Source organism: Danio rerio, chromosome 22 (assembly GCF_052040795.2).
Source record: "Danio rerio strain M-AB ecotype USA chromosome 22, GRCz13ab, whole genome shotgun sequence".
NCBI classification, from domain to species: Eukaryota; Metazoa; Chordata; class Actinopteri; order Cypriniformes; family Danionidae; genus Danio; species Danio rerio.
In genome coordinates, this window is record NC_141042.1 from 1,531,437 (window position 1) to 1,558,458 (window position 27,022).

General features: G+C 39.6%; 2 protein-coding genes across 9 annotated transcripts in view; one reads left to right on the forward strand and one right to left on the reverse strand.

Annotated features, from left to right (window-relative positions):
• The window catches only part of LOC147838311 (uncharacterized), a 441,300-nt gene that overhangs the window by 231,348 nt on the left and 182,930 nt on the right, over positions 1–27,022 (forward strand). The gene's annotated exons all lie outside the window — the stretch shown is intronic.
• The window catches only part of ampd2a (adenosine monophosphate deaminase 2a), a 45,182-nt gene that overhangs the window by 8,992 nt on the left and 9,168 nt on the right, over positions 1–27,022 (reverse strand). For 4 of the 8 annotated variants that reach the window (XM_087303392.1, XM_087303390.1, XM_087303389.1 and 1 more), the window contains 12 exons: positions 22,223–22,353; positions 22,001–22,131; positions 19,490–19,558; positions 15,989–16,100; positions 15,450–15,636; positions 14,738–14,870; positions 10,814–10,903; positions 7,770–7,899; positions 3,713–3,907; positions 2,277–2,408; positions 1,987–2,150; positions 761–887 (listed from right to left, as the gene is read on the reverse strand). In XM_087303392.1, coding sequence (XP_087159518.1) covers positions 761–887; positions 1,987–2,150; positions 2,277–2,408; positions 3,713–3,907; positions 7,770–7,899; positions 10,814–10,903; positions 14,738–14,870; positions 15,450–15,636; positions 15,989–16,100; positions 19,490–19,558; positions 22,001–22,131; positions 22,223–22,321 — 1,569 coding nt within the window. In that variant the 5' untranslated portion in view covers positions 22,322–22,353. Of the gene's footprint in view, positions 1–760; positions 888–1,986; positions 2,151–2,276; positions 2,409–3,712; positions 3,908–7,769; positions 7,900–10,813; positions 10,904–14,737; positions 14,871–15,449; positions 15,637–15,988; positions 16,101–19,489; positions 19,559–22,000; positions 22,132–22,222; positions 22,354–24,584; positions 24,665–27,022 lie in introns of those variants that run through there. The other 4 variants (XM_087303393.1, XM_087303388.1, XM_087303391.1 and 1 more) reach the window with 3 other exon arrangements.

The following is a 27,022-nucleotide window of genomic DNA, read 5'->3' on the forward strand; positions in this document are numbered from 1 at the left end:
TAACGGCAGATGGCGCTCTAGGCTAGTGTTTAACTGCAGATGGCGCTCTAGGCTAGTGTTTAACGGCAGATGGTGCTCTAGGCTAGTGTTTAACGGCAGACGGCGCTCTAGGCTAGTGTTTAACTGCAGATGGCGCTCTAGGCTAGTGTTTAACGGCAGATGGTGCTCTAGGCTAGTGTTTAACGGCAGATGGTGCTCTAGGCTTGTGTTTAACAGCAGACGGCGCTCTAGGCTAGTGTTTAACAGCAGACGGCGCTCTAGGCTAGTATTTAACAGCAGATGGTGCTCTAGGCTAGTGTTTAACGGCAGACGGCGCTCTAGGCTAGTGTTTAACGGCAGACGGCGCTCTAGGCTAGTGTTTAACGGCAGACGGCGCTCTAGGCTAGTGTTTAACAGCAAAGCAGATGGTGCTCTAGGCTAGTGTTTAACAGCAGACGGCGCTCTAGGCTAGTATTTAACAGCAGATGATGCTCTAGGCTAGTGTTTAACGGCAGACGGCGCTCTAGGCTAGTGTTTAACGGCAGATGGTGCTCAAGGCTAGTGTTTAACGGCAGATGGTGCTCTAGGCTAGTGTTTAACAGCAGACGTCGCTCTAAGCTACTGTTTAACAGCAGATGCCGCTCTAGACTACTGTTTAACAGCACACGACAACACACCGTATTTCTTTAGAGAATGGGCTGATTTTACCTTCTCAAACTTTAATTCCGAATCGATTTACAGCGAAATGAACAGAAGACAAGGGAAACGTAAAGAGACTGACGTGCTGCAAAAAGAGGTGTAGCTGCGGGTGGCTGCTGGGATTGATGGTGACCTCAAACAGCGGCAGGAAGATGTTCTCCAGCATCTGCTGAAAGTTACTCAGCTGCTTCTTTGTGCGGTAAACATCACTGCGAACAAAACACACACCAGCTTTAGTGTGTGTATGTGTGTGTGTGTGTGTGTTGGTTTTATAGTTTCATGTTTATAGCATGTATTGTTTAGTGTTGTGTGTGTGTGTGTGTGTGTGTGTGTTGTTTTTTTTTAGTTTCATGTTTATAGCATATAATGTTTAGAGTTGTGTGTGTGTGTGTGTGTGTGTGTGTGTTGTTTTTTTTAGTTTCATGTTTATAGCATATAATGTTTAGAGTTGTGTGTGTGTGTGTGTGTGTGTGTGTGTTGTTTTTTTTAGTTTCATGTTTATAGCATATAATGTTTAGAGTTGAGTGTGTGTGTGTGTGTGTGTGTGTGTGTGTTGTTTTTTGTTTCATATTTATAGATTTAGTGTTTATAGTGTGTGTGTGTGTGTGTGTGTTGGTTTTACAGTTTCATGTTTATAGCATGTATTGTTTAGTGTTATGTGTGTGTGTGTGTGTTGTTTTTTGTTTCATATTTATAGCTTTAGTGTGTGTGTGTGTGTGTGTGTGTGTGTGTGTGTATGTGTGTTTAAAGTATGTGTTTGTGTACATATAGTGTGTATTTGGTGTTTGCGTTTACAGTGTATTCAGTGTGTTGAGTGTAAAGTGTCTGTTTAATGTTTGTGTGTTTAAAGTGTGTGTTTGTGTATTTATATACTGTGTTTGGTGTTTACTGTGCATATGTAGTGCTTTTAATGTGTGTTTCTGTGTTTAAGTGTGTGTGTGTGTGTGTGTGTGTGTTGTTTTTTTGTTTTATATTTATAGCTTTAGTGTTTTATTTGTGTTTGTGTGTGTGTATGTGTGTGTGTGTGTGTGTGTGTGTGTGTGTGTTTGTGTGTGTTGGTTTTATAGTTTCATGTTTACAGCTTTAGTGTTTATAGTGAGTGTGTGTGTGTTTAAAGTATGTGTTTGTGTACATATAGTGTGTATTTGGTGTTTGTGTTTACAGTGTATTCAGTGTGTGTCTGTTTAATGTTTGTGTGTGAGTGTTTCAAGTGTGTGTTTGTGTATTTATATACTGTGTTTGGTGTTTACTGTGCATATGTATTGTTTTTAATGTGTGTTTCTGTGTTTAAGTGTGTGTGTGTCTCACAAGAGTCGTGGGATCTGCACGAGCCAGCGCACGTTGTCTGAATACACCGAGTGTGTGACGGCCCACTTTGCGAGTTTATCCCACTCGTCCATAGACCTGCCGTACACCGACAGACGCAGCTCAGCGTTCTGATATTTACTCTCCTCCAGGTCTGACATCACTTCCTGCACACACAGGACACACACTCAGCACATAGTCAAAACATTTAGATTTAATGTGTGTGTTTGTTTCAATATTGCAGTGCTGTACACCAATATTATGCGATATCAGTAGTATTTTAGCGCGGTTACCTTGACGATGTGTCCGAAGTATTTCCCGTGTATGTGGTTGTCGGTCTTGATGAAGATCTCTCGGAGGATCGACTCGCCGATGGGGTTGTATTTGGAGTTAAACTTGTCGAAACGGTGGAAGGTGTTTCTGTCCTAGAGGAGGATAAGAAGATCAGTTAGTAAGAGTTCAGTTTGTGTGTGCGTGTGTTTTTATGTTGTGTGTCTATATATGTATACAAACACAAACACATATATGTATAGATAGATAGATAGATATATAGATAGATAGATAGATAGATAGATAGATAGATAGATAGATAGATAGATAGATAGATAGATAGATAGATAGATAGATAGATATATAGATAGATAGATAGATAGATAGATAGATAGATAGATAGATAGATAGATAGATAGATAGATAGATAGATAGATAGATAGATAGATAGATAGATATATGTGTGTGTGTGTGTGTGTGTGTGTGTGTGTGTGTGTGTGTGTGTGTATAAATATAAATATGTGTGCATGTGTATATGTATATGTGCACACACACACATATATACACACGTTTTGTGTTTATATATGATGTGTTTATATATGTATATGCACCCACACACATATAATCCTACATGTTTTGTGTTTATGTATGATATGTTTGTGTATTTATGTATATGCAACCACACACATACATATATACATACATGTTTTGAGTTTATATATGATATTTTTGTGTATATATGTATATGCGCCCACACACACATATACACATACATGTTTTGAGTTTATATATGATGTGTTTGTGTATATATGTATATGCGCCCACACACACAAATATACATACATGTTGTGTGTGGATATATATTATGTTTGTATGTATATGTATATGCGCCCACACACACATATATACATACATGTTTTGTGTTGATATATATTATGTTTGTATGTATATGTATATGCGCCCACACACACATATATACATATGTATATAGTGGGATTACAATGTGAGTGTGTGTGTGTATATGTAGTGTGTTTATAGTGTGTGTCTGTATACTGTGTGTTGGCATTGTTTTTGTGTGTATGCAGTGTATGTGTGTTTGTATTTATACTATGTGTATATATAGTGTGTGTTTATAGTGCGTGTCTGTATACTGTGTGTTGGCATTGTTTTTGTGTGTATGCAGTGTATGTGTGTTTGTATTTATACTATGTGTATATATAGTGTGTGTTTATAGTGCGTGTCTGTATACTGTGTGTTGATGTACATACAGTTCGTGTGCATAGTGTTTATATATATATATATATATATATATATATATATATATATATATATATATATATATATATATATACATACATATATTGTGTGTATGGCGTCTACTGTTGCGTCTGTATCGTGTGTGTGTTTCTGTGTTTTTAGTGAGTTTGTTTATGTACATATGTGTTGCTGTGTGTAGTACCGCGTGCATGTCGAGTGTGTCGACGCTCAGGTCGTACGCCGTCAGGTTCATGTTCTCGAACACGTCCATCAGCGTCTGTCCTCTGCCGTTCTCTATGTGCACGATCTCGTCCGGGTATTTCTTCATGGCGCGTTTGATGAAGCGCAGCAGATGCTTCTGGTTCATGCAGGACGAGGCGTGAATGTGTGTGTCCACCTGCACAAACACTGTCAGCGTTACTATCGTGTTCAATGTGGGAAAAAAAGTAGTTTTTTTAACCCAGACGTGATATTTCCATCCCAGTTTAGAGTCGTATACCAGCCCATGTCTAGTGTATCCACTTTTACAGCTCCTCTACAGTTAAACAGCAGAGTATGACCATTTCTGAACCCATTCAGCCGATCCTCGGGTCTGGCAGGAACACTGTTAGCTTAGCTTAGCATAGATCATTAAATCGGATTAGACCGTTAGCATCTCACTCAAAAAAGGACCAAAGAGTTTTAATAATATCATGAATAACATGTATGATTACCAGCAGAAATAATATTATGCAGCACCTGCAAATAGTTCCCAGCTAGGTAACTAGCGTAATCGCGCTGCTGCAGCCATCGTACGATTGTTCATTCGTTGATTATGACCTAAAAATGAGAGTATAGTTCCTTTTGCTATATCAGCTTATAACAAGGCACATTTAAATTTTCTGTTGGTCTTAGTACACAATGTAGCTACATAGCAGGTAGGTAAATACTAGTTACTGTGTTCACAAGCTCAACAGAAATGACTGTGATTGGCTGTGAAGGTCATCAGTTCACCGAACTCACCGCTGTTTACTGGCTCTAGCCACAGATACAGGCACACTAGAGCCGTGATTCATCAGCGGATGGCTCTTATGTCAGCTTATATACAAAGCAGCTGATCAACGTGACTTTAAAACGCTCCAGTGTCCCTGTATCTGTGGTTACACTCAGTAAACCGCGGTGAGTTCGGTGAACTGATGACCTTCAGGGCCAATCACAATCATTTCTGTTGAGCACCTGAACACAATCGCTGTTTAAAAACAGGTCAAATGTTAGCCAAAATTGGACAACATTTAAATTTCAGTATCGACTGCTATTGAATTCTAGTATCATGAAACGCTAACAGCAGTCAAGCTTTAAATAGGAACATTATCAAAACTTTTTAAAACGAGATGCTAACGGTCCAATCTGATTCAATGATCTATGCCAGTGGTTCTCAAACTTTTTTCATCAAGTACCACCTCAGAATTTTTTTTCCTTTCCTAGTACCACCACCGGTATTGAAATACAGTAGCTTATGCCTAATTAAGCAGCTACAACTCTACAAAGTTCAAAAGCCAGGCAGATTAATTACTATAATTACGAATATTTATTATTGTCAGCCACTTTAACCATTTTAAATAGTTTGAACATTAACACTGTACTATGCTTACAGGTAAAAAAGAAATTAAGCATACATTTTTAAATCAAAACGTGCTTTTAAAAGTTAATTAAAAATGAAACTGTTCGTAAAAAGTGAAAAGAAAACTGCTGTGCCTAAATGTAAAGTGTTATCATAAAGTAGCCTATCCATCAAAACCTAGAAATGTCCCTTGGACCTCATCAATATAGGCTATATGGCATCATATTCATATATTAACTCTTTTTGATACATTTTTAAATATGTCGCATGCACTAATTTGCATATCTTTAAAGTCTAAACATTAACTTGTATTTTAAACGTATGATTTGGATTTACATATTTAAATTATAAATTAGATCTGCTAACTGCGGGTTAGAGTAGGTTTTGTGTGTCAGAAAAGCAAGTGATTATACTATACCTGTCATAATTGGGACATAAAAATACTGGATTCGCCCCAACAACAATTACAAATATGAGGAGGAAATTATTGTAGCTTCAAATGATAGAATACATTGGAAAATTGAAAATAAAATAAAAGGTTTAGCCTTTAGGTTTAGCTGATTTATTAAAATCAGTTTACTGATCACATCCGTGTTATTGTACGCATCAAAGGGTTAAAAGTGTGTTAATTTTTTTACTTTAATTATTCAGCGATTCCTCCGCGTACCACTAGAAGGAAGCCTGCGTACTAGGGATGGGAAGATTAACCGATATGTATCGATACGCGGTCATGCGCGTGCACGATGCGAGTGCATCGGTTGAGCAGCAGAGGATGAATGAAATTTTGGAAGCAAATCGAGATGCATCGGTTTTTGCGAGATGCATCGGTTTTTGCGAGATACAGCTTATATTTTTAATATAGAATGTATTTTTTATTTATTAGCAAGTGTTGTCAACCTGTTTTTGGCACATAATTTAATCGACCTACATAAAGTCTGCATTAGCAACGGACTTGCGAATGTGTACACTCACACTACAACTCAGTGTATCAGGTGTGCGGATGAAGCTAGTGGAGCGCCCTCAGAAAGCGCGAGAAGCAAAACAAACATTTTATTCCCCACTGAGTTTTAAATCTAAAGTATGGCAACATTATGGATTTAAGGATGGACGACATGACAGGACAGATGCAATTTGCAAAATGTGCCGCGCATCTGTAAAATACACGGGCAGTACGACTAATCTGAAATCTCACTTGAAGCGGCGCCTCAGTGTTGTTGTGGAAGCATCTTCCAGTGTTCCTGCATCCCCGGCTTTCGCACTGCTTCAACTGTAGCAACCAGCTCCAAAAGTGGTGAGAAAAGCATTGCAAGTTTTCTCCATGCGCAACAGTTCTGCTCGCTCTACGCCAATAACGAATGCTATTGCATTGCTCATCTGCAAAGATATTCAGCCTAGTGTCACGGAGAACGAAGGTTTTAAACACCTCCTCCTGTTAATTTTTATTTATTTATATTTTTATTAGCCTGTTGTTTACAGTGACTGTGATGTTTGAAAGCAGCATAACACTGCTAGTTCACAACCTTAAGTTTTGAATAATCAGTGGCACAATATATCTTTGTAAAAACTTGTTTTTATAGTTGAAAAGTTAAATCACAATTCTTGTTGTGCAATGCTAATTTTATTTATGTTGAAAGAGTGCAAATATATACATATTTTTTTAATATATATTGCACTTATACATTCTGTTTATCTTGAAAATACTTAAATAATATGTGCTATATGTTCTAAAATAGCCCTCTACTGTAAACTGACACTCTGGCTCTGAGAGAAGAGCCAGTTTGTAAAAAAAGTCTTGGTTTTGCTTGGTTAATAAATAATCAAACTCATTCAATGGCACAGCATCCTTTCTTACATCATCTCATAAACTTGATTTAATTAGTTAGTGCTGAAATATCGCATTGTATCGTGATATGGGTGTAAATCGTATCGTGTTGCATCGCAATGTCACAAATGTATCGCTAATATATCGGATCGTATTCTTTGTATCGAGATGCGTATCGGATCGGCATTATAGCTTAGATGCCCAACCCTACTGCGTACCACTAGTGGAACACGTACCACAGTTTGAGAACCACTGATCTATGCTAAGCTAAGCTAAAAGTGCTCCCGCCAGCAAAACTATTATCATTTGATCATAATGTATATACTATTAAAAATTCGTAGTTTACTTTTTCTGGTAAATGGAGAAAATATATGATGTTTTTGTAGAAAAGATGCTCTTGTCAGCCTGATCTCTGCAGAAAAAGTAACTATTTTTCGTATTGTCGTACAAATTTGCTAATGAATTCATACAATTCCATTCGCATGGAAATGACTTTTAAAAGGAGGCGTGTCCTTAAACCACACCCCTCAGTGGCGAATGAGACTGCATAACTTAATACGAATTAGCCACACACTACAAAAAGTTACGAACTGCGTTGGATGGTTTAATGTAATTATACAACTGACAGGTGGGTTTCTACACCGCCTCAGGTCAGGTTTCCAACCCTGTTCCCGAAGGCACAGCAACAGTCTACATTTCCAACCTCTCCCTAATCAAACCTGAACATGTGCTGTTGGTGTGGCTTGGGAACATGGTTGGGAAACACTGCTATAGTGGAGATGTAAAATGAGCCTATTTACTAAAGCAGCTGCAGTGTGTGTTTAGCGCTGTCGTCACCTTGCGGATGTTGTAGAAGTCTCGGTGCGGCACCTTCTTCTGCGCCGCCAGCTCCTTCATCTCGTTCAGCAGGACGTGCATCTGAAATTTGGAGCTCAGATACTGGAGCCGTCGATAGCAGAACGACTTCCTGCGCAAACACAACATATAAATGCATCTAAAATAACAGATTTTTAGTTTTCGCTAAATGTGCAGCTAATTTCTTTTTTATTTATTTCTCTTTTTTCACACATTAATCATTTATTTTTATTTATAACAGTTCTGTCTGGTTCTTGAATCTGATTGGCTGATCAGTATATACAGTATTCGTACAGCCTCTTTACCCTTGTGTATAACTCCGCCCACATAGAGTGACAGCAGATCAATAAACTCACTACAATATGACAAATATTACAGCTGCTAGAAAACATCATGTACTATCGAGGCTTTTTTAGTCGAGAATGTAGTTGTTTAGATTGCAACTAAGCAGATTATTTATAAGGATAGAGCTTATTTTAAATATTTATAATTTCTGAGAGACAGTGCGTAGCATCCATCAGCCTATCATGCTGAGCAGAGCAAAAACTGTTAATGTTCCGCCACAAGATGGCGACAGAGACCACATAATAATCCTTAGAGGAGGAAAAACACTGTGTTGTTTTAAATTACAGCTGAATAAATCCTTATTAAACAGGTGAGTGACACTCTAAGTCGATCTCTCTCTCTTGTATGTTGTAGTTCTGTAATTATACCATAGTAATTGTAGTGTATTGAGTGTAAGATGGGACTTTAATGGGATATTAGGAATGTGTGTATGTGTGTGTTGGCCACTCTTTGTATAACCCTGAGTTTATCTTTTCACTAGTAATCGGCTAGTGTTTGATTTGCTTTGTCTTTTTCTGGGTTATTTATTGTGATTTCAACGGAGATATGCTGGGAAATCTCTGTAGACTGATGGCATTTCATGCTGTTCAGCCTTATTCACCTTATTCTCAGCTGACGAGCGGGCGCTGCCATTTGAATATTTTTGTCTCGCGACTTCCGCTCACATTCACTTCCATTCATTTTTTGACGTTAACAACTGCTCGTTACGCTGCTTGATGTTGCAATTTAATATTTTCTTATTATATTATGCTACTTGATCTGTGTAGTCATGCAAACATTTGTTTGTTGAGCAAGTAGTTTGGCCATTTTGTGCCGTTTATTATTCCTTGTCATTTCTCCCATAGGCGACTGAATCGGAAGTTCTAAGACAATCGCGAAAACAGGCGCACTTCCGCATTTTAGAATAAGGTTAATAATCTTTAAATGTGAGCAAAATCAGCCGTCTTGTCATCACTTCAGACATTACGCTGGAGAATCATTCAGACACTAGCTCTACAGAGACGTTGGTGAATGAGCAGCGGCTTCTGCTGTTCTGACGTCAGCTGCAGATGTGAATGAATGGCGGAAGAAAGTAGTTCCTCTTAGTATTTTTTAGACTCTGTGTGTTTGATTTTCTTTTTTTTAATGCAGGGTTATGCCGTCAAACTGTTGCATAAATGCAATATCACACTCGTAGCAGTGCGATGTGGCTGCATATCGGCACTGGTGGGAGGCGTGTCCCACCAGTGCCGATATGCAGCCAAATCACACTGCTACGAGTGTGATATTGCTCATTTATTTTATTACTGCAGATTCACACAGGGCTTTAGCTTCAACGCTTGACGGAGGGCGTGTCTGAAGTTAGGCCTTACACGATCATCATAGCAGCGTCAGCCAATGAAATTAGTCTGCAAACGGCTACTGTCAGAGCTGGTGTATTTACATAGAGCGATCTGATTGGCTGACGCTTCCGTTGGCGCTTGAAAAGTTGAGAAATTCCCAACTTCTGCAGCGAGCACTGCCACTGAAGTGGCGCCGACAGATCCACAATTCAGTTCGGCAACGCTTGATGTCACCCATTCTAAGTGAATGAGAATCGTTGCCGCATTATTTCTTCCATCATTTTTTAACACTGAGAGAAACAGAGAGACTCTATATAGTTCCACCCTAAAGCTTATTGCACACTGAATGTGAAATTTTCAACCCAGGCTCATAGTGGAAACGTAGCCCCGCGGACGTTTCAGCGGACCACGAGATACGTCCCGGGAGGTACGTATTCGAGCGTTTTTTTGTTTTTCGCGGATCCGCGAGAGGCCGCTGTGCGCGCTTTTCCGTTCGCGTTCCGTTCGTGCCCGCGCTGTCTCGCGCGAGAAGCCGCCAGATCGGCCGCCCCGGCCGCCCTCCTCTTCCTCCTCCTCCTCCTTGCCTAAACCCGAGCGACGGTTCGCAAAAGCTGTCCAGAAAAAAAAAAAGCAAAAGCCCTCGTCTTCGATTTCGACAACATTTTCGGATCCCGCCGCGTTCTCGCCCTTATTTTTTGGATTCTGTTTTTTGTCTTACCTGATTTCCGGAACCTGCTGTTCCCCGGACTCGATCCCGGTCGTTGTCCCCACGGCCGGCTCCTCCTCCTCCGGAGCCTCCGCTCCGTCAACGCAACGATGTGAGCTAAGCGGACAAACTGGTTGCAACTGGTTGCCCTCCACTCGGAGGGGAGCTGTCAGCCGGCGAGCGCAAAGAGGAGGAGCGGCGCCACATCGCCCCGCAGCGTTCGCTCGAAAAAAACTAAACGTGTCCGTACATTCCTCCGGCCATGTAAATCGCGGTCTCCAGAAACGTCTGCGGGGCTACGTTTCCAGAATGAGCTTGGGTTGGAAATTTTCATCCATAATTTTCGAATATTAAAAAATACATTCGACTTCTTGTTGTGTGAAACACACTGCCTTCGAAAGTTTCATCCGTCATAAAAAAATCTAATCGGGTTTGGTTTTATTGTTTTTGTTTGTTTTCGCATCTGAAAAAAATCGATTTGAGAGGTGTTTTGACAGTTCAGAGGCACTGTACAAGCGAAAAGCCAAATACAGAATGCCGTCATTTCACCTAGAGATAACTTTAGTCCAGTAGAAATCCTGTAGGGTCTGACAGAATATAAGACACTTCTGAGAACAGCCGAACGCAGGGCATTATGGGTAACAGAGACTCACACGGGGCCGTTGATGATGAGCGCCATCATCACGTTCATGTCTGCGATGTATTCCTGCAGGTCCGGATACGGCAGGTCCAGCTCAGTGCTCCTGAAAACACACACAACCACACACACACACAACAAACCAGTGTAAGACACACTGACTGAAGACAGACATTTGATACGTTTTAATACAAGCTCAGTCAGATTGAACACTAGCGAGTCCACTACATAGTGAGCGTTTTTAGACATGCACACACCCCTGTAAGTTTTACTGATGTTATTGTTTATTTGCTTTATTTCTATTTCTAGTTTCTAATATTAGCCCAAACTGATATAGTATTGTTTGTGTTATGATTTATTATTTGTATTGTATAAAATGTGAAACCTTTGTTTAATGCTTTTAATTGTTTTTTATAGATTTATGAATCAATTTGACTCTTTAATTCGTAATGAATTTAAGCTTATTTTAATTTAACTGATACTGTTATTTTTAATATCATTAATATAAAAATATTAATAACAATTACGTTATATCTTACCTTGCAATTGTGTTTTTGTTTGTTTAGTTGGTCATTTTAAAAATTATTTGGCGATTAGTTGAAAAAAAGTATATATAAATATATGTCTTTTATTAATACACTGGGTGCCTGTTAAGTTTCGTATTGATTTTAAAATATTGCTTCTTACCTATAAAGCTCTAAATAATCGAGCTCCTGTTTATCTAACCAACCTTCAGTCTCGCTACAATCCAATTCGCCCTTTAAGATCTCAAAACTCAGGGCTTCTGGTAGTACCTAGAACAGCAAAGTCAAGTAAAGGAAGTCAAGCCTTCTCATTTATGGCTCCCAAACTCTGGAATAGCCTTCCTTTTTTTTGTAATTAAGCTTTTTATTGATTTTGATTTTACATTTGAGTGGTCGTAGCATCTTTACAATTTTCTTTCAATAAACAAAACAAGATCCACTCCTCAACTCCTTTGCTGAGGTCCAGCATTCTGCAGCCTCTGGCACCTTGACTGCAGCTCTTCACAAGACGTTTAGCCAGAGGAGCCAGAGGTCGTGCCCAACTGAGTCTGGTTTCTCTCAAGGTTTTTTAATTCTTCACTTTCGCCAATTGGTGAAGTTTGTTCCTCGCCGCTGTCGCCACTGGCTTGCATAGTTTGGGTTCTGTAGAGCTGAGCATTGCTGGATTTGCTCTTCAGTGTTTGGACTCTTAGTAGTGAATATTAAACCACACTGAACTGAGCTGAACTGAACTTAAAGGTGAATTGAATTGAACAGTAAATAATATTTGACTATAATATTTGATTCTTCAAGACACTTCTTTACAGCTTAAAGTGACATTTAAAGGCTTAACTAGGGTAATTAGGGTAACTAGGCAGGTTAGGGTGGCAAGTTATTGTATAACAGTGGTTTGTTCTGTAAACTATTGAAAAAAAATTGCTTAAAGAGGCCAATAATTTTGTCCTGAAAATGGTGATTAAAAAATTAAAAGCTGCTTTTATTCTAGTCAAAACAAAACAAATAAGACTTTCTCCAGAAGAAAAAATATTATCAGACATACTGTGAAAATTTTCTTGCTCTCTTAAACATCATTTGGGAAATATTTAAAAAAGAAAATAAAATTCTAAAAGTGGCTAATAATTCTGACTTCAGCTGTATATGAATATATATATATATATACATATATATATATATATATATATATATATATATATATATATATATATATATATATATATATATATATATATATATAGTTAACAATGCATAAAAATAAATAAAAATTTCAAAATGAATAAATAATAAAGTCATTTGTTAAAGATTTGCTAAACAACTTCGCACAGCTATCATTAAGCATCGTTTACTGTGATGTTTTGATGGACCACACAAATCGTAATAATTCTTCCATTTTTTTAAGGCTGCTTGAGTGTTTGAAGCAGCTCGTGTGTCTTCATGATCTACTTTTTTTCTAGGTCGTCCCCAAACGTGGACTCTGCTAAATGTGTCAGATTTGAGGACACACATGCAGGGTATCCACACATAGGCCTGTCATGATATCTACTTTCTGTTGTAGGATATATATTGCACCAAAATATAGAGCGATATACAATATTATTGTCATTTTAAGACCATTTAATGACACTCATCATCATATAAAGCCAGAATGACAATATAACATCATCACAATGCAAGTACACTCTTCTAAAGAAACACATCATATCATATTCTGAAGAGTATTTCATTTAATTACAGTCATTTTAACAGTTTATTAATTAGGCACTGGAGTCAGAATGTGAAAAGGCATATCCTAAAGAAATAATAATAATAAATGTAACAAGGTATAAATTAACAGAGGCTGTGATATCTGCTAGCAGATCTATTTTCAGCTGTCAGACACCAACATCAAAATATACTAGAGTGTTTTTTAACCATATTGACTTTGACACCCCCAAAAGAGATAGAGATGCGCGATCAGCTAAAATGTTGGTAGAATTGTTTTTTTTATGTATAGGCGATATATATTGCATCAGCAAAGATGAGCTTATGTCCATGTGCAATAAGTCCATATATTAGAGAGCTAGCTGGCAGTGCTTCACCCACTGAAGCTAAGCAGGGCTGCACCCGGTCAGTACCTGGATGGGAGACACATGGGAAAGCTAGGTTGCTGCCGGAAGTGATGTTAGTGAGGCCAGCAGGGGGCGCCCAACCTGCGGTCTGTGTGGGTCCTAATGCCCCAGTATAGTGACGGGGACTCTATACTGCTCAGTGAGCGCCGTCTTTCGGATGAGACGTTAAACCGAGGTCCCGACTCTCTGTGGACGTTAAAAATCCCAGGATGTCCTTCGAAAAAGAGTAGGGGTTTAACCCCGGCATCCTGGCCAAATCTGCCCACTGGCCTCTGTCCATCATGGCCTCCTAACCTTCCCCCCTTATAGCTATATAAATGTAAGGAATTATTATTATTATTATTATATATTGATTATTGTGACAGGCCTAGTAGTAGTAGTAGTACTGACTGTGATCGTTTGATTACACGAGCTGGATTCACAGGTCAGATGCACTAGAAATGCAGCACACTGAGGACATCTGCTGGTTACACGGGCGTAATGCTAAAAGAAAAGCACTTAGTGAGATTTGTCCGTGTGTCGATTATTGTGACAGGCCTAATTACATAATTCCTTCATGTTGTTCGAACACAAACCAGTTAAGTTAACTTAGTTTTACAAACTTAAGTGGCCTGAACATAAAACAATTAAGTCGTCCCCTAAAAATCCTCAAGAATTGTGTTGATTCGGCTCACTTTAAGTGGAGTTTATTTATAAACTAATTTCGAGAGGATCACGTGCTTATGATTGCTTGCAGCTGCCCCGCATTATCCAACTGATTATTCACCAATCAGACGATTCCTAGGCCACTATACAAGCCTTCGTTTTGAAGATTCCCCCCTTCCACCCCTACTCCTCCTTTTTTCCTAGATGGGTGGCACGGTGGTCCAGTGGTTAGCACTGTTGCCTCTCAGCAAGAACGTCACTTCTAGTCCTTACCAATCCAGCTGACGTTTCTGTGCGGAGTTTATACGTTCTCCCTGTGCTCACGTGGGTTTCCCCCGGGTTCCCCGATTTTCTCCCACCGTCCAAAAACATGCAGCTTGTTAATTGACTAATCCAAATCGGCACCATAGACAGTAGCTATCGCTTAAGAGTGATCACTATCTGTTCATTATCTACAGCAGGGGAGTTCTCCACATCTACCTGAGCTCAAACTCCCCTCTCGCCTCGCAACAGGAGGGAGCCCCGGGCTCGAGGATCTTATAAGCTCAGGGCTCTCTCCTGGGACAGCATGCCAAACACGCTTTATAATCAACCATCAGCTGAGTGTGAACTCTTCAAATAAGCGGTTTGAACAGGCAGCCAACATCATTTAAGCTTGAAACTTACTTGTCCTTAGGGTTTTGTGTGGTGTAGACGTGGAAAACTCCGTCCACCATCGCGCAGCTGTATCCTAGATCAGACGGCAGGTTCTGCTCCTCGTACGGGTGTGTTTTGGACACCGGTGGGTGAACGGACACATCTGACACGAACACACACACAAGACGAAGGTGAGATAGAAAGGAAAGCTATAGGCATCATGTTTAACTACTGTTGACATACGGTGTGATCTTCTACACAATTCCTCATCATTTTCACTATCATTCACTGCATTTGCACAGTTTATATTCAGAGTTCAGATTATTATGTTGTTTTAATCACACGGGGTTTTGTGAATGTAAGCTGTGCAAACTTTAAACTTTGCTCTGGTCGACAATGGCGCATGCACTTTACCTACTGAAAGTGAAACTAAGTGTGCACAGTGGCTCAGTGGTTAGCACTGTGGCCTCACAGCAAGGTCACTGATTCGAGTCCTCGCTGTGCAAGTTGGCGTTTCTGTGTGGAGTTTGCATGTTCTCCCCGTGTTGACGTACACTGTTGACAGATTTGTATTGTCAGCACTTGTTGTGTGTGTTGCCTCTTCTTGTTGAATCACTGAATGCCTCCTCGATTGTACGTCGCTTTGGACAAAAGTGTTTGCTAAATGTAAATGTAAAAAGGAGAACTATAATTAGGTTGTTGTGTGTGTGTGTGTGTGTGTGTGTGTGTGTGGTTCTCAGACCGGAGTCGACGGGGCTCTCGTGTAGCTCCTCGTAGATGTTGGTGTCCAGCGGCCTCTCGTTGAGCTCGCGCAGGCATCGAGCGGTGGTTCTGCTGAAGTTCTGCAGGGACAGACTCATGTACTTCTCTCTGATGAACAGAGCCTTCACCACACACTTGGCGGCGTCCACCAGGTCTGTGAACGGAACCTGAGAACATTCAGAGATAAGATCTAAACATCTGTTGATAAAAACAGGAATTGAAGAACAACAAACATTCAGAGAAGAAAACCCCTCAAAATATTAATGCATTTAAAGAACTTAGAATGTAAATAGGTCTAACTTTATAAAATGTAGAACTTAATGTAAATGTAAAATCTAAATTAAATAAATGTAGAACTTCTAAAAACTAAGATAAGCATTACAACTTAGAAATTAAAGAACTTAGACATTTAAAAAAGCATATAACTTAAGAAAATGTAGAACTTTTAAAAATGTGTACAGAACTTAGATCTTAATGGACACGATTTCCTTGCTTATTTCGTTTTTCTGTCACTCTCACCCCACACTTTTCTTCTCCTGAGATGGACACCCGCTGAAACTCTCTCTCCGTCACCGTCTCTCGCTCGATAAAAGGATAGTCGACTGTATCCTCCTGACTGTCCTTCAGATACCTGCAGGCAGACACATGTAATAAGAGACCGACAAGAACTTAAAGAACTTAGAAGGAAATTAAAACTTGATCTTGAAGGAATTGGAGAAAACAAACAACATAAAAACCTTGGAGAAAACTTAGAACTGCAGACAGACACATGATGAGAGACAGAAGGATGAGAACATTAAGAAGTGGGACATTTTTTAAACTGGAAGTTGGAGAAAACAAAGAATGCATGAAGATGTAGAAAAGGTTTCATTTAAAGAACTTGAAGAAAACAGGGAACAATAAACACTCGGAGAATATGTAGAAATTGAAGAGTTTGGACAAAAGATAATGAACTTGTAGAACTTGTGGGAAATGTAGAACATAAAGAACTTGGAAAAACTAAAAACCCAAATAACTGAGAGAACTTAAGGAACTTGAAAGAAACTTAGAAACTAAAAAAATTAGAGAAAACTTGAAGTTGAAGAACTTAAAAACTTTAAAGAACTTGTAGTAAATGTAGAACAAAAAATTTGGAAAAACTTAAAGAACTTGGACAACTTGGAAAAAACTTGAAGAGCTTGTATAAAACTTAGAAATTGAAGAATTGGGAGAAAACTTGAACTTAAATCTCAACTTAAAAGAACTTTTACTAAATGTAGAAACTGAAGATAATGAACTTAAAGAAAATGTAGAACTTAAAAAAGTTGGAAAAACGTTAAGAAATTGGAGAACATGTAGAAAATGAAAAAGTTGGACAAAAGATAAAGAACTTGGAGAAAACAAAGAACTTAAAGAACTTGTATAAAGCTTAGAAATTAAAAAAACTGAGAGAAAACATTGAAGAACTTATATCCTAACTTAAAAAACTTAAAGAATTTAAATACTTCGACAAAACATAAAGAACTTGTAGAAAACTTAGAACATTAAAAAAGAACCAAATGAACTTGCAGAAAAAGTTTAACTTAAAGAACCAGGAGGAAACGGAACATTAAACACCTGGAGAAAACTTCAAGAACTTAAAAAACTAAAAACTTAGAATTTAAAGAACTTGTAAAAAAAAAAAAACAAAGATTGTTAAAATCTTGAAGAATATGTAGAACGTGTACTTGAACTTATAGAAAACTTAGAAATTGATGAAGTTGAGCAAAACATTAAAAATGTGGATAATAATATTAAAAATAATAATTCCTTACATTTATATTGCGCTTTTATACATTTTTTATACATTTATATTGCGCTTTTATACATTTATTATACATTTATATTGCACTTTACACACAATGGGGAGGGAATCTCCTCATCCACCACCAGTGTGCAGCATCCACCTGGATGACGCGACGGCAGCCATTTTGCGCCAGCCCGCACACCACACACCAGCTGATTGGTGGAGAGGAGACAGAGTGATGAAGCCAATCATGATATGGGGAGGGTTAGGAGGCCATGATGGACAGAGGCCAGTGGGCAGATCTGGCCAGGATGCCGGGGTTAAACCCCTACTCTTTTTCGAAGAGCATACTGGGATTTTTAACAACCAAAGAGAGTCGGGACCTCGGTTTAACGTCTCATCCGAAAGACGGCGCTCACTGAGCAGTATAGAGTCCCCGTCACTATACTGGGGCATTAGGACCCACACAGACCACAGGTTGGGCGCCCCCTACTGGCCTCACTAACACCACTTCCGGCAGCAACCTAGCTTTCCCATGTGGTCTCCCATTCAGGTACTGACCGGGCGCAGCCCTGCTTAGCTTCAGTGGGCGACCATGTGAGAATTAGCTAGAGAGCGAGCTGCCGACTATGAAACTTAAAACTTGAAAAATAGAACTCAAAATAATTGAAAATAACTTACAGAACTGTTTGAGAAAACCTGTAGTTGAAATACTTGAACTTTGAAACTGTAGAAAGTGTGGAACTTGAAGGAAAAGTAGAACTTAAACAATGTGGAGTAAACTTAGAACTTAGAACCCAATGAGCTTGGCAAAAATAAAGGACATAAAGAACTTGTAGAAAAGATTTAACTTAAAAATCTTGAAGAAAACAAAGATCATTAAACACTTGGAGAAAACAAAGAACTCGGAGAAAACTTTTAAAAATCTTAACTAAAAACTTGAAGAACTCGCAGAAATGTAGAAATTGAACTCAAAGAGCTTTGAAAAACTTAAAGAACTTGAAGAAAACATAAAGATGTTGGAGAACTCTAATCTTAACTTAAAGCTTAAAAGAATATGTAGTTAAATGTAAAACTTGAAGGAAATGTGGAACTTAATCAACTTGATAAAACATATCAATCAAAGCGCTTACAGTTTTTCTTGTTTGCTTTGACCTGGTTAAAGAAACTAAGTTCCACTTCATTTTCATTTTCACTATCCCAGCAGAGCAGAAGACCGGTCTTGCAAATGTGTAAACCCTTTCTCATTGGGTTGACACATTTTCCGCACCATTTTTCAAAACAGTTAACACAGATGTCATTCAAGCAGTCCAAACTCTATTGTTTTAGCTATGGTAACCAAACAGAAACCATCTATTCCTAACCATTAGAAACTACCAAGATCAGTATGAATTCAATGAAGCACCGATTTGACACTCCTTCACACAAATCTTCAATTAGCAATCAGTCTGCAAACATTAAAATGGTGGAAGGTCTGTGTTGTTCTGTGCCAGCATGGATGGAGGAGGTCAATAGTGGCTATTTCCTATACTCCTAATATATTTGACTGTATATTGGTTTACATGTGTTTTCTCTAATATTTACAATATTTTATTAGTTTTTTTCTTTTTTCTGCTTTCTGCTACTTTTTTCTTTTTTAAATTTTATTTTTATTTTTTTTACGGTATTTTATTTTTCAGCCACAGTTTGAAAAATGTCATGAATTCAATATAAGTTTAATCAAAGCACATCTTATTCTTGATCCAATTCTTTGCAAAAAGGCCAATTTGACAGCCCAAATAGAATTCACTCACAGTTCTGTATTTTGTTTTTTGTTGTCCATTGTCTAATGAATAATTGAAAGAGCTCATATACTTGTTTGCAAGTTGTGTTGTTTGAAGGTAAAACTAGCTTTTGTTGCATATGTTAAATGTTTTGACACGGTATGTGCATTTTGCAAGCATAATGTTTCATTTTGACCATGAGTGCCGCTGTTTAGGCCTGTGTGTTAACTGTTTTGAAAATGTGGAGTTTCAGTTGACAACTGCATCAAAGCAAACAAGAAAAACTGTAATAAAACTGGAGGAAACTTGAACTTGAGAATTTGGAAAAAACAGAAAAGTATTTAGAACTTGGAGAACTTTAGAAGTTAAAAGAACTTTTAGAAAAACACAAAACCTAGAAGACAGGTGGACAGTTGGAGAGATGACTGGATGGACAGATGGAGGGATGGCGAGACGGACAGACGGAGAGATAAACGGACGGAAAACACTCACTCCAGGTCGGCTGTGCTATCTACTTTCATGAAGTCTTGTTTGGCTCGCACCAGAATCTCGGGCTCAAGCCTTGAAGAACGTGAGGCGAAGCAGCAGATTTGAGTGAGTACCACACACACACACACACACACACACACACACACACACACACACACACACAGACGAGAGCAGAGCATTAATCAGTGGGATTGATTTTTGTAAAGCACTTTCATTTAAAATGCAGCAGAGGGAATCTGAGACTCTCCACCGGGCAGCAAGAGTGTGTGTTTAAGCATCTGTAAGCCACACACACACACACACACACACACACACACACACACTGAAACGCAGCCAAAGTGTGTGCGATTGTCAATGTTCTAGGTCAGTGTTTTCAAAGCAGAAGAATTCACACGGATCGCAAACACAAACAAGTGCAGCGCTGTGCGGGAATCTCTGCGTCTGCGTGACGTTTCCTCCTCCAAACATTCATTTATTTCATCTCAGAGACAGAGAGGATCTGTGCACGACTGCTGCATTTACACATGTTTCATAATCTGACATTTATTATTGCAGTATATGATCATAACAGTTGATGAGTTAAAGGGAATGACAGTGAAGCTGCACTGAAGTGTTTAGATGAGCCGACACAAACACACCTCACATCCTCAGGACTTAGGACTCTGTGTGTGTGTGTGTGTGTGTGTGTGTGTGTCTTCGTGTGTGTCTTTGTGTGTGTGTGTGTGTGTGTGTGTGCATGTCTTTGTAGTTGCGTATGTGTGTGTGTTTGTCCATGTTTGTGTGTCAGTGCACGTCTGTGCACATGTATTTGTGTGTGTGTCTATCTGTGTGTGTGTGTGTGTGTGTGTGTGTGTGTGTGTGTGCGCATGTCTTTGTAGTTGCGTATGTGTGTGTGTTTGTCCATGTTTGTGTGTCAGTGCACGTCTGTGCACATGTATTTGTGTGTGTGTCTGTCTGTGTGTGTGTGTGTGCAAGCTTTTGTGCATGTGCGTGCATCTGTGTGTGCGCTTGTGTCTGTGCTTGGGTGTGTGTGTGTGCATGCATGTGTGTGTGTGTGTGTGTGTGTGTGTGTGCATGTGTTTGTGTTTGCGTATGTGTGTGTGTTTGTCCATGTTTGTGTGTCAGTGCACGTCTGTGCACATGTATTTGTGTGTGTGTCTGTCTGTGTGTGTGTGTGTGTGTGTGTGTGTGTGTGTGTGCAAGCTTTTGTGCATGTGCGTGCATCTGTGTGTGCGCTTGTGTCTGTGCTTGGGTGTGTGTGTGTGCATGCATGTGTGTGTGTGTGTGTGTGTGTGTGTGTGTGCGCATGTGTTTGTGTTTGCGTATGTGTGTGTGTTTGTCCATGTTTGTGTGTCAGTGCACGTCTGTGCACATGTATTTGTGTGTGTGTGTGTGTGCATGCATGTGTGTGCGTGTGTGTGTGTGTGTGTGCGCATGTGTTTTTGTTTGCGTATGTGTGTGTGTTTGTCCATGTTTGTGTGTCAGTGCACGTCTGTGCACATGTATTTGTGTGTGTGTGTGTGCATGCATGTGTGTGTGTGTGTGTGTGTGTGTGTGTGTGTGTGTGTGTGTGTGTGCGCATGTGTTTGTGTTTGCGTATGTGTGTGTGTTTGTCCATGTTTGTGTGTCAGTGCACGTCTGTGCACATGTATTTGTGTGTGTGTGTGTGTGTGTATGTGTGTGTGTGTGTGTGTGCGCGAGCTTTTGTGCATGTGCGTGCATCTGTGTGTGCGCGTGTGTCTGTGCTTGAGTGTGTGTGTGTGCATGCATGTGTGTGTGTGTGTGTGTGCATGTGTTTGCGTATGTGTGTGTGTTTGTCCATGTTTGTGGGTCTTTGTGTGCGTGTTTGTATTCGTCTGTGCACGCGTGTTTGTGTGTGTGCGAGCTTTTGTGTATGTGCATGCATCCGTGTGTGAGCGTGTGTCTGTGTTTGGCTGTGAGTGTGTGCGTGCATGTATGTGCCCATGTGTTTGTGGGCGCACGCATATACATGTTTCTGTGTGTGCGTGCATTTCTATATGTGCATGTGTTTGTGTGTATGTGTCTGTGTGTGTTTGTGCATGCGCATGTATGGCGTGTGTGTGTGTGTGCATATGTTTGCGTGGGTGTGCATGATTTTGTGTATGTGCATGCATGTGTGTGTGTGGCCGTGTTTGTGCATGTGCATGTGTGTTGTATGTGTTTGTGTGTGAGTGTTTGTGTGTCTTTGTGTGCATGCATGTGTACGTCTTTGTGTTTGTGTGTACACGCATGTTTGTGTGTGTGTGTTGTTGTGTGAGTGCTTTTTTGTATGTGCATGCATGTGTATGTTTGTGTGTGTGTGTGTTTGTGGATGTACATGTATGTTGTGAGTGTTTGTGCGTGTGTTTGTGCATGCATGCGTTTGTTTGTTTGTTTGTTTGTTTGTTTGTTTGTTTGTTTGTTTGTGCAAATGTGTGTTTGTGTGTTTGTGTGAATGTTTGTGTGAGCATTCATTTGTGTGTTTTTTTGAGTGTGTGTGTGTGTGTGTTTTACTTGACATCTTGACTGATCTGCCGCTCCAGACGGTGGCGTTTCTCCTCCAGTTGCTCGATGGGGCTTTCTTCAGGAAACTCATACGGAGCGCAGCGCATGTCACTGTCCGTCAGGCTCCTGGCCAGCAGCTCCTGCAACACATACACACAGGTTAACACACACATACACACACACACACACACACACACAGTTTCACACTGAAGAGTAGACACACACACACACCTCAGCGATCTCCTTGTATTTTCCGTCCATAGATGTGCGCAGGTCGATGGGCAGGTGTTTGTGTGAGACTGGGGTGACGGGCAGAGAGCGCTGGGACATCAGAGGCCTGGAATCCACAGAGCCACACAGATCTACACACACACACACACACACACACACACACACACACACACACACACACACACACACACTGTTATTCATTACAGCCTATAATGATGTAGTTCAGCTTCAGTCTGAAGTGCTGCTGCCTTTAAGAACACAGGAAACACACAGTCCCTGACAAAAACACCAACAACCGCATAGCAACCAGCCAAACGCCAGCAACCGCATAGCAACCAACCACAACCCTGGCAACCTTCCAGCAAAAAGCCACACCCCCAGCAATTTTATAACAACAAGACACATCCTCCAAAAACCTCATGGCATCAAACCACACCCCCAGAAACTTCATAGCAACAGGCCACACCCCCAGCAATTTCATAGCAATAAGCCACACCCTCCAGCAACCTCACGGCAGCAGGCCACATCCTCATAACAACAAGCCACACCCCCAGCAACCTCATAACAACAAGCCACATTTACCAGCAACCTCATGGCAACAAGCCACACCCTTTAACAACCTCATGGCAACAAGCCACACCCTCCAGCAACCTCATGGCAACAAGCCACACCCCCAGCAACCTCATGGCAACAAGCCACACCCTTCAACAACCTCATGGCAACAAGCCACACCCTCCAGCAACCTCATGGCAACAAGCCACACCCTTCAACAACCTCATGGCAACAAGCCACACCCTCCAGCAACCTCATGGCAACAAGCCACAACCTCCAGCAACCTCATGGCATCAAGCCACACCCCCAGCAACCTCATGGCAACAAGCCACAATCTCATTACAACAGGCCACACCCTCCAGCAACCTCATGGCAACAAGCCACACCCTTCAACAACCTCGTGGCAACAAGCCACACCCTCCAGCAACCTCATGGCAGCAAGCCACAACCTCCAGCAACCTCATGGCAACAAACCACACCCTCCAACAACCTCATGGCAACAAGCCACACCCTCCAGCAACCTCATGGCATCAAGCCACACCCCCAGCAACCTCATGGCAACAAGCCACAATCTCATAACAACAAGCCACACCCTCCAGCAACCTCATGGCAACAAGTCACACCCTTCAACAACCTCGTGGCAACAAGCCACACCCTCCAGCAACCTCATGGCAACAAGCCACACCCCCAGCAACTTCATGGCAACAAGCCACACCCTCCAGCAACCTCATGGCAACAAGCCACACCCTTCAACAACCTCATGGCAACAAGCCACACCCGCAGCAACCTAATGGCAACAAGCCACACCCCTCCAACAACCTCATGGTAACAAGCCACACCCTCCAGCAACCTCATGGCAACAAGCCACACCCCCAGCAACCTCATGGCAACAAGCCACAATCTCATAATAACAAGCCGCACCCTCCAGCAACCTCATGGCAACAAGCCACAATCTCATAACAACAAGCCACACCCTCCAGCAACCTCATAACAACAAGCCACAATTCCCAGCAACCTCATAACAGCATACCAAAACCCCCAGCAACCTCATAACAATAAGCCACACCCTCCAAGAACCTCATGGCAACAAGCCACACCTCCAGAAACCTCATAGCAACAAGCGACACCCCCAGCAACCTCCTAGCAACAGGCCACAATCCCCAGCAACCTCAAAGCAACCAGCTACAGCAACAATCCCCCCAGAATGTTAGTATTTTAAGATCCAAGCCGTGCCCTAGTAACCACTTAGCACGGTTCCAGCAATGACCTACAACTCTTCAGCAACAGAGATCAGTCACAACACAACTGTGTACAGGATGTCCTAGATTAGAAACTACTTACAGAGCAAGAGTCCTACAATAATAATTACCCCAAAACAACAACGACACATAATTAGTCCTGCTTCACAAGTCTGATTCATCAAGCGTCTAAAAGCAGCAGGACTCTAGAAACCTCCAAAGACACTGTTCAAAGTCTAAAACCTCCTCACGTCTGAAGCAGAGCGGCTGATGCTGCTGTCTAAACAAAAACAACTCAAGTGCATCTGCTGATGACATACATGACAACACACACACACACACACACACACAGTATAGCGCACCGTTATCCATCACATCTATTCTGAAGATTCAAAAAGAAAACAAAAGTAGATATCACCATACTTTTTTGCCCAAACACTGAAGAATTGTGTGCCTTTAAAGTGATCATGTGACGCGTTTCATAACATTCCAGTCAAATATCCAAGTCCAGTGCAAATAAAGCATCACACACACACACACACACAAGCAGCAGAGACGCATGCAGAGCTTACAGGACGCAGTGTGTAGTGCGCAGTCCTTCTGTGTGTGATCTCAGGATAAAACCCTCTTCATGCAGTCACTCTCTCCCTCTGTCAGTGTGTTTCGGGACGCTCTGGTTCACTCGGCTTTGGCTCGTACCACAGCGCAGATGGAGGTGGGGGGGAATTGAAGGCGGGACGCGCCACACACTGCTTTACAGAGGAATCCTGGAAAAACCAGCTTGAACTGACCTCTGTGTGTGTGGCTGCGTTCGCAAAGCAATACTAGCGCACTGTGAGGTATGCACTATGTAGTGTGTATCACGTGGTACAATAAGCATTTCCAAAATAGTATGCTGCACTGTTGTTTGCTTGCTAATCTGGGAAAGGAGAAAAAATCTCATAATCTCATGGCAACTCTAAATTTTTTGAATTAGTGGCTAATTCGTATGAATTCCTACGATTTCATTTGTAAAATTTAATATGATTTCATTCGTACACTTTAATATGATTTCATTCGTACAATTTAGTATGATTTCATTCGTACAATTTAATATGATTTCATTTGTACAATTTAATATGATTTCATTCGTTCAATTTAGTATGATTTCATTCGTACAATTTAATATGATTTCATTTGTACAATTTAGTATGATTTCATTCGTACACTTTAATATGATTTCATTCGTACAGTTTAGTATGATTTCATTCGTACACTTTAATATGATTTCATTCGTACACTTTAATATGATTTCATTCGTACAATTTAATATGATTACATTCGTACAATTTAGTATGATTTCATTCGTACAATTTAATATGATTTCATTTGTACAATTTAATATGATTTCATTTGTACAATTTAGTATGATTTCATTCGTACACTTTAATATGATTTCATTCGTACAGTTTAGTATGATTTCATTCGTACACTTTAATATGATTTCATTCGTACACTTTAATATGATTTCATTCGTACAATTTAGTATGATTTCATTCGTACAATTTAATATGATTTCATTTGTACAATTTAATATTATTTCATTCGTACAATTTAATATGATTTCATTTGTACAATTTAATATTATTTCATTCGTACAGTTTAGTATGATTTCATTTGTACAATTTAGTATGATTTCATTCGTACAATTTAATATGATTTCATTTGTACAATTTAATATTATTTCATTCGTACACTTTGGTATGATTTCATTCGTACAGTTTAGTATGATTTCATTCGTACAGTTTAGTATGATTTCATTCGTACAGTTTAGTATGATTTCATTCGTACAATTTAATATGATTTCATTCGTACAATTTAATATGATTTCATTCGTACAATTTAATATGATTTCATTCGTACAGTTTAGTATGATTTCATTTGTACAATTTAGTATGATTTCATTCGTACAATTTAATATGATTTCATTCATACAATTTAATATGATTTCATTCGTACACTTTAGTATGATTTTATTCGTACAGTTTAGTATAATTTCATTCGTACAATTTAATATGATTTCATTCATACAATTTAATATGATTTCATTCGTACAGTTTAGTATAATTTCATTCGTACAGTTTAGTATGATTTCATTCATACAATTTAATAGGATTTCATTCGTACAATTTAGTATGATTTCATTCGTACAGTTTAGTATAATTTCATTCGTACAGTTTAGTATGATTTCATTCTTACAATTTAGTATTTCATTTGTACAATTTAATATGATTTCATTCGTACACTTTAGTATGATTTCATTCATACAATTTAGTATGATTTCATTCGTACAATTTAGTATGATTTCATTCGTACAATTTAGTATGATTTCATTCGTACAATTTAGTCTGATTTACCTATCCCCCATTGACGGTTGGGTTTAGGGGTGTGGTTGGATGCCACGCCTCCTTTTTAAAATCGTACATTTTCATAAGACTGAGCTCATACTAATTTGTACAAATTAGCCACTAAACTGACAAAACGCAAAGTAGTTATGGTTCCTCATAAGATCAGGCTATCAAAAATTGTAGCTCTAAATATGGCAGCTGTAGACCCGCCCCTCAAAAAAATTTACCTATCAAGAGCCAGAACAGACAATCGACCAGCCAATTGGAAAAACTGTAGTTTAAATTGTGTAAACTGAGTTTCGAAGAATAATAAACGATATTGTTTTCAGATATTCCTCCTGATTTTAGTTTTGTTTAATCACAATGCAACATTTTAGATTTTGTACAAATTTTCGCTCGATAATGTTAAAATACGTAAAAATTCGTATTTGTATTCGCACGATCAACATGATGTCTGTTTATTCGAGGGAGGAGAGAAACTGTATCGCTAAATATGACAGCTGTAGCCCCGCCTTTTATTTATTCGCTCGCTTGTCTTATATATTAAGTCGAAATTTTATATATTGACTATTTTTGTAATCGTGCTTTTTATCTTGGTGTTTGCGTCCAAACATTTTTGTTGT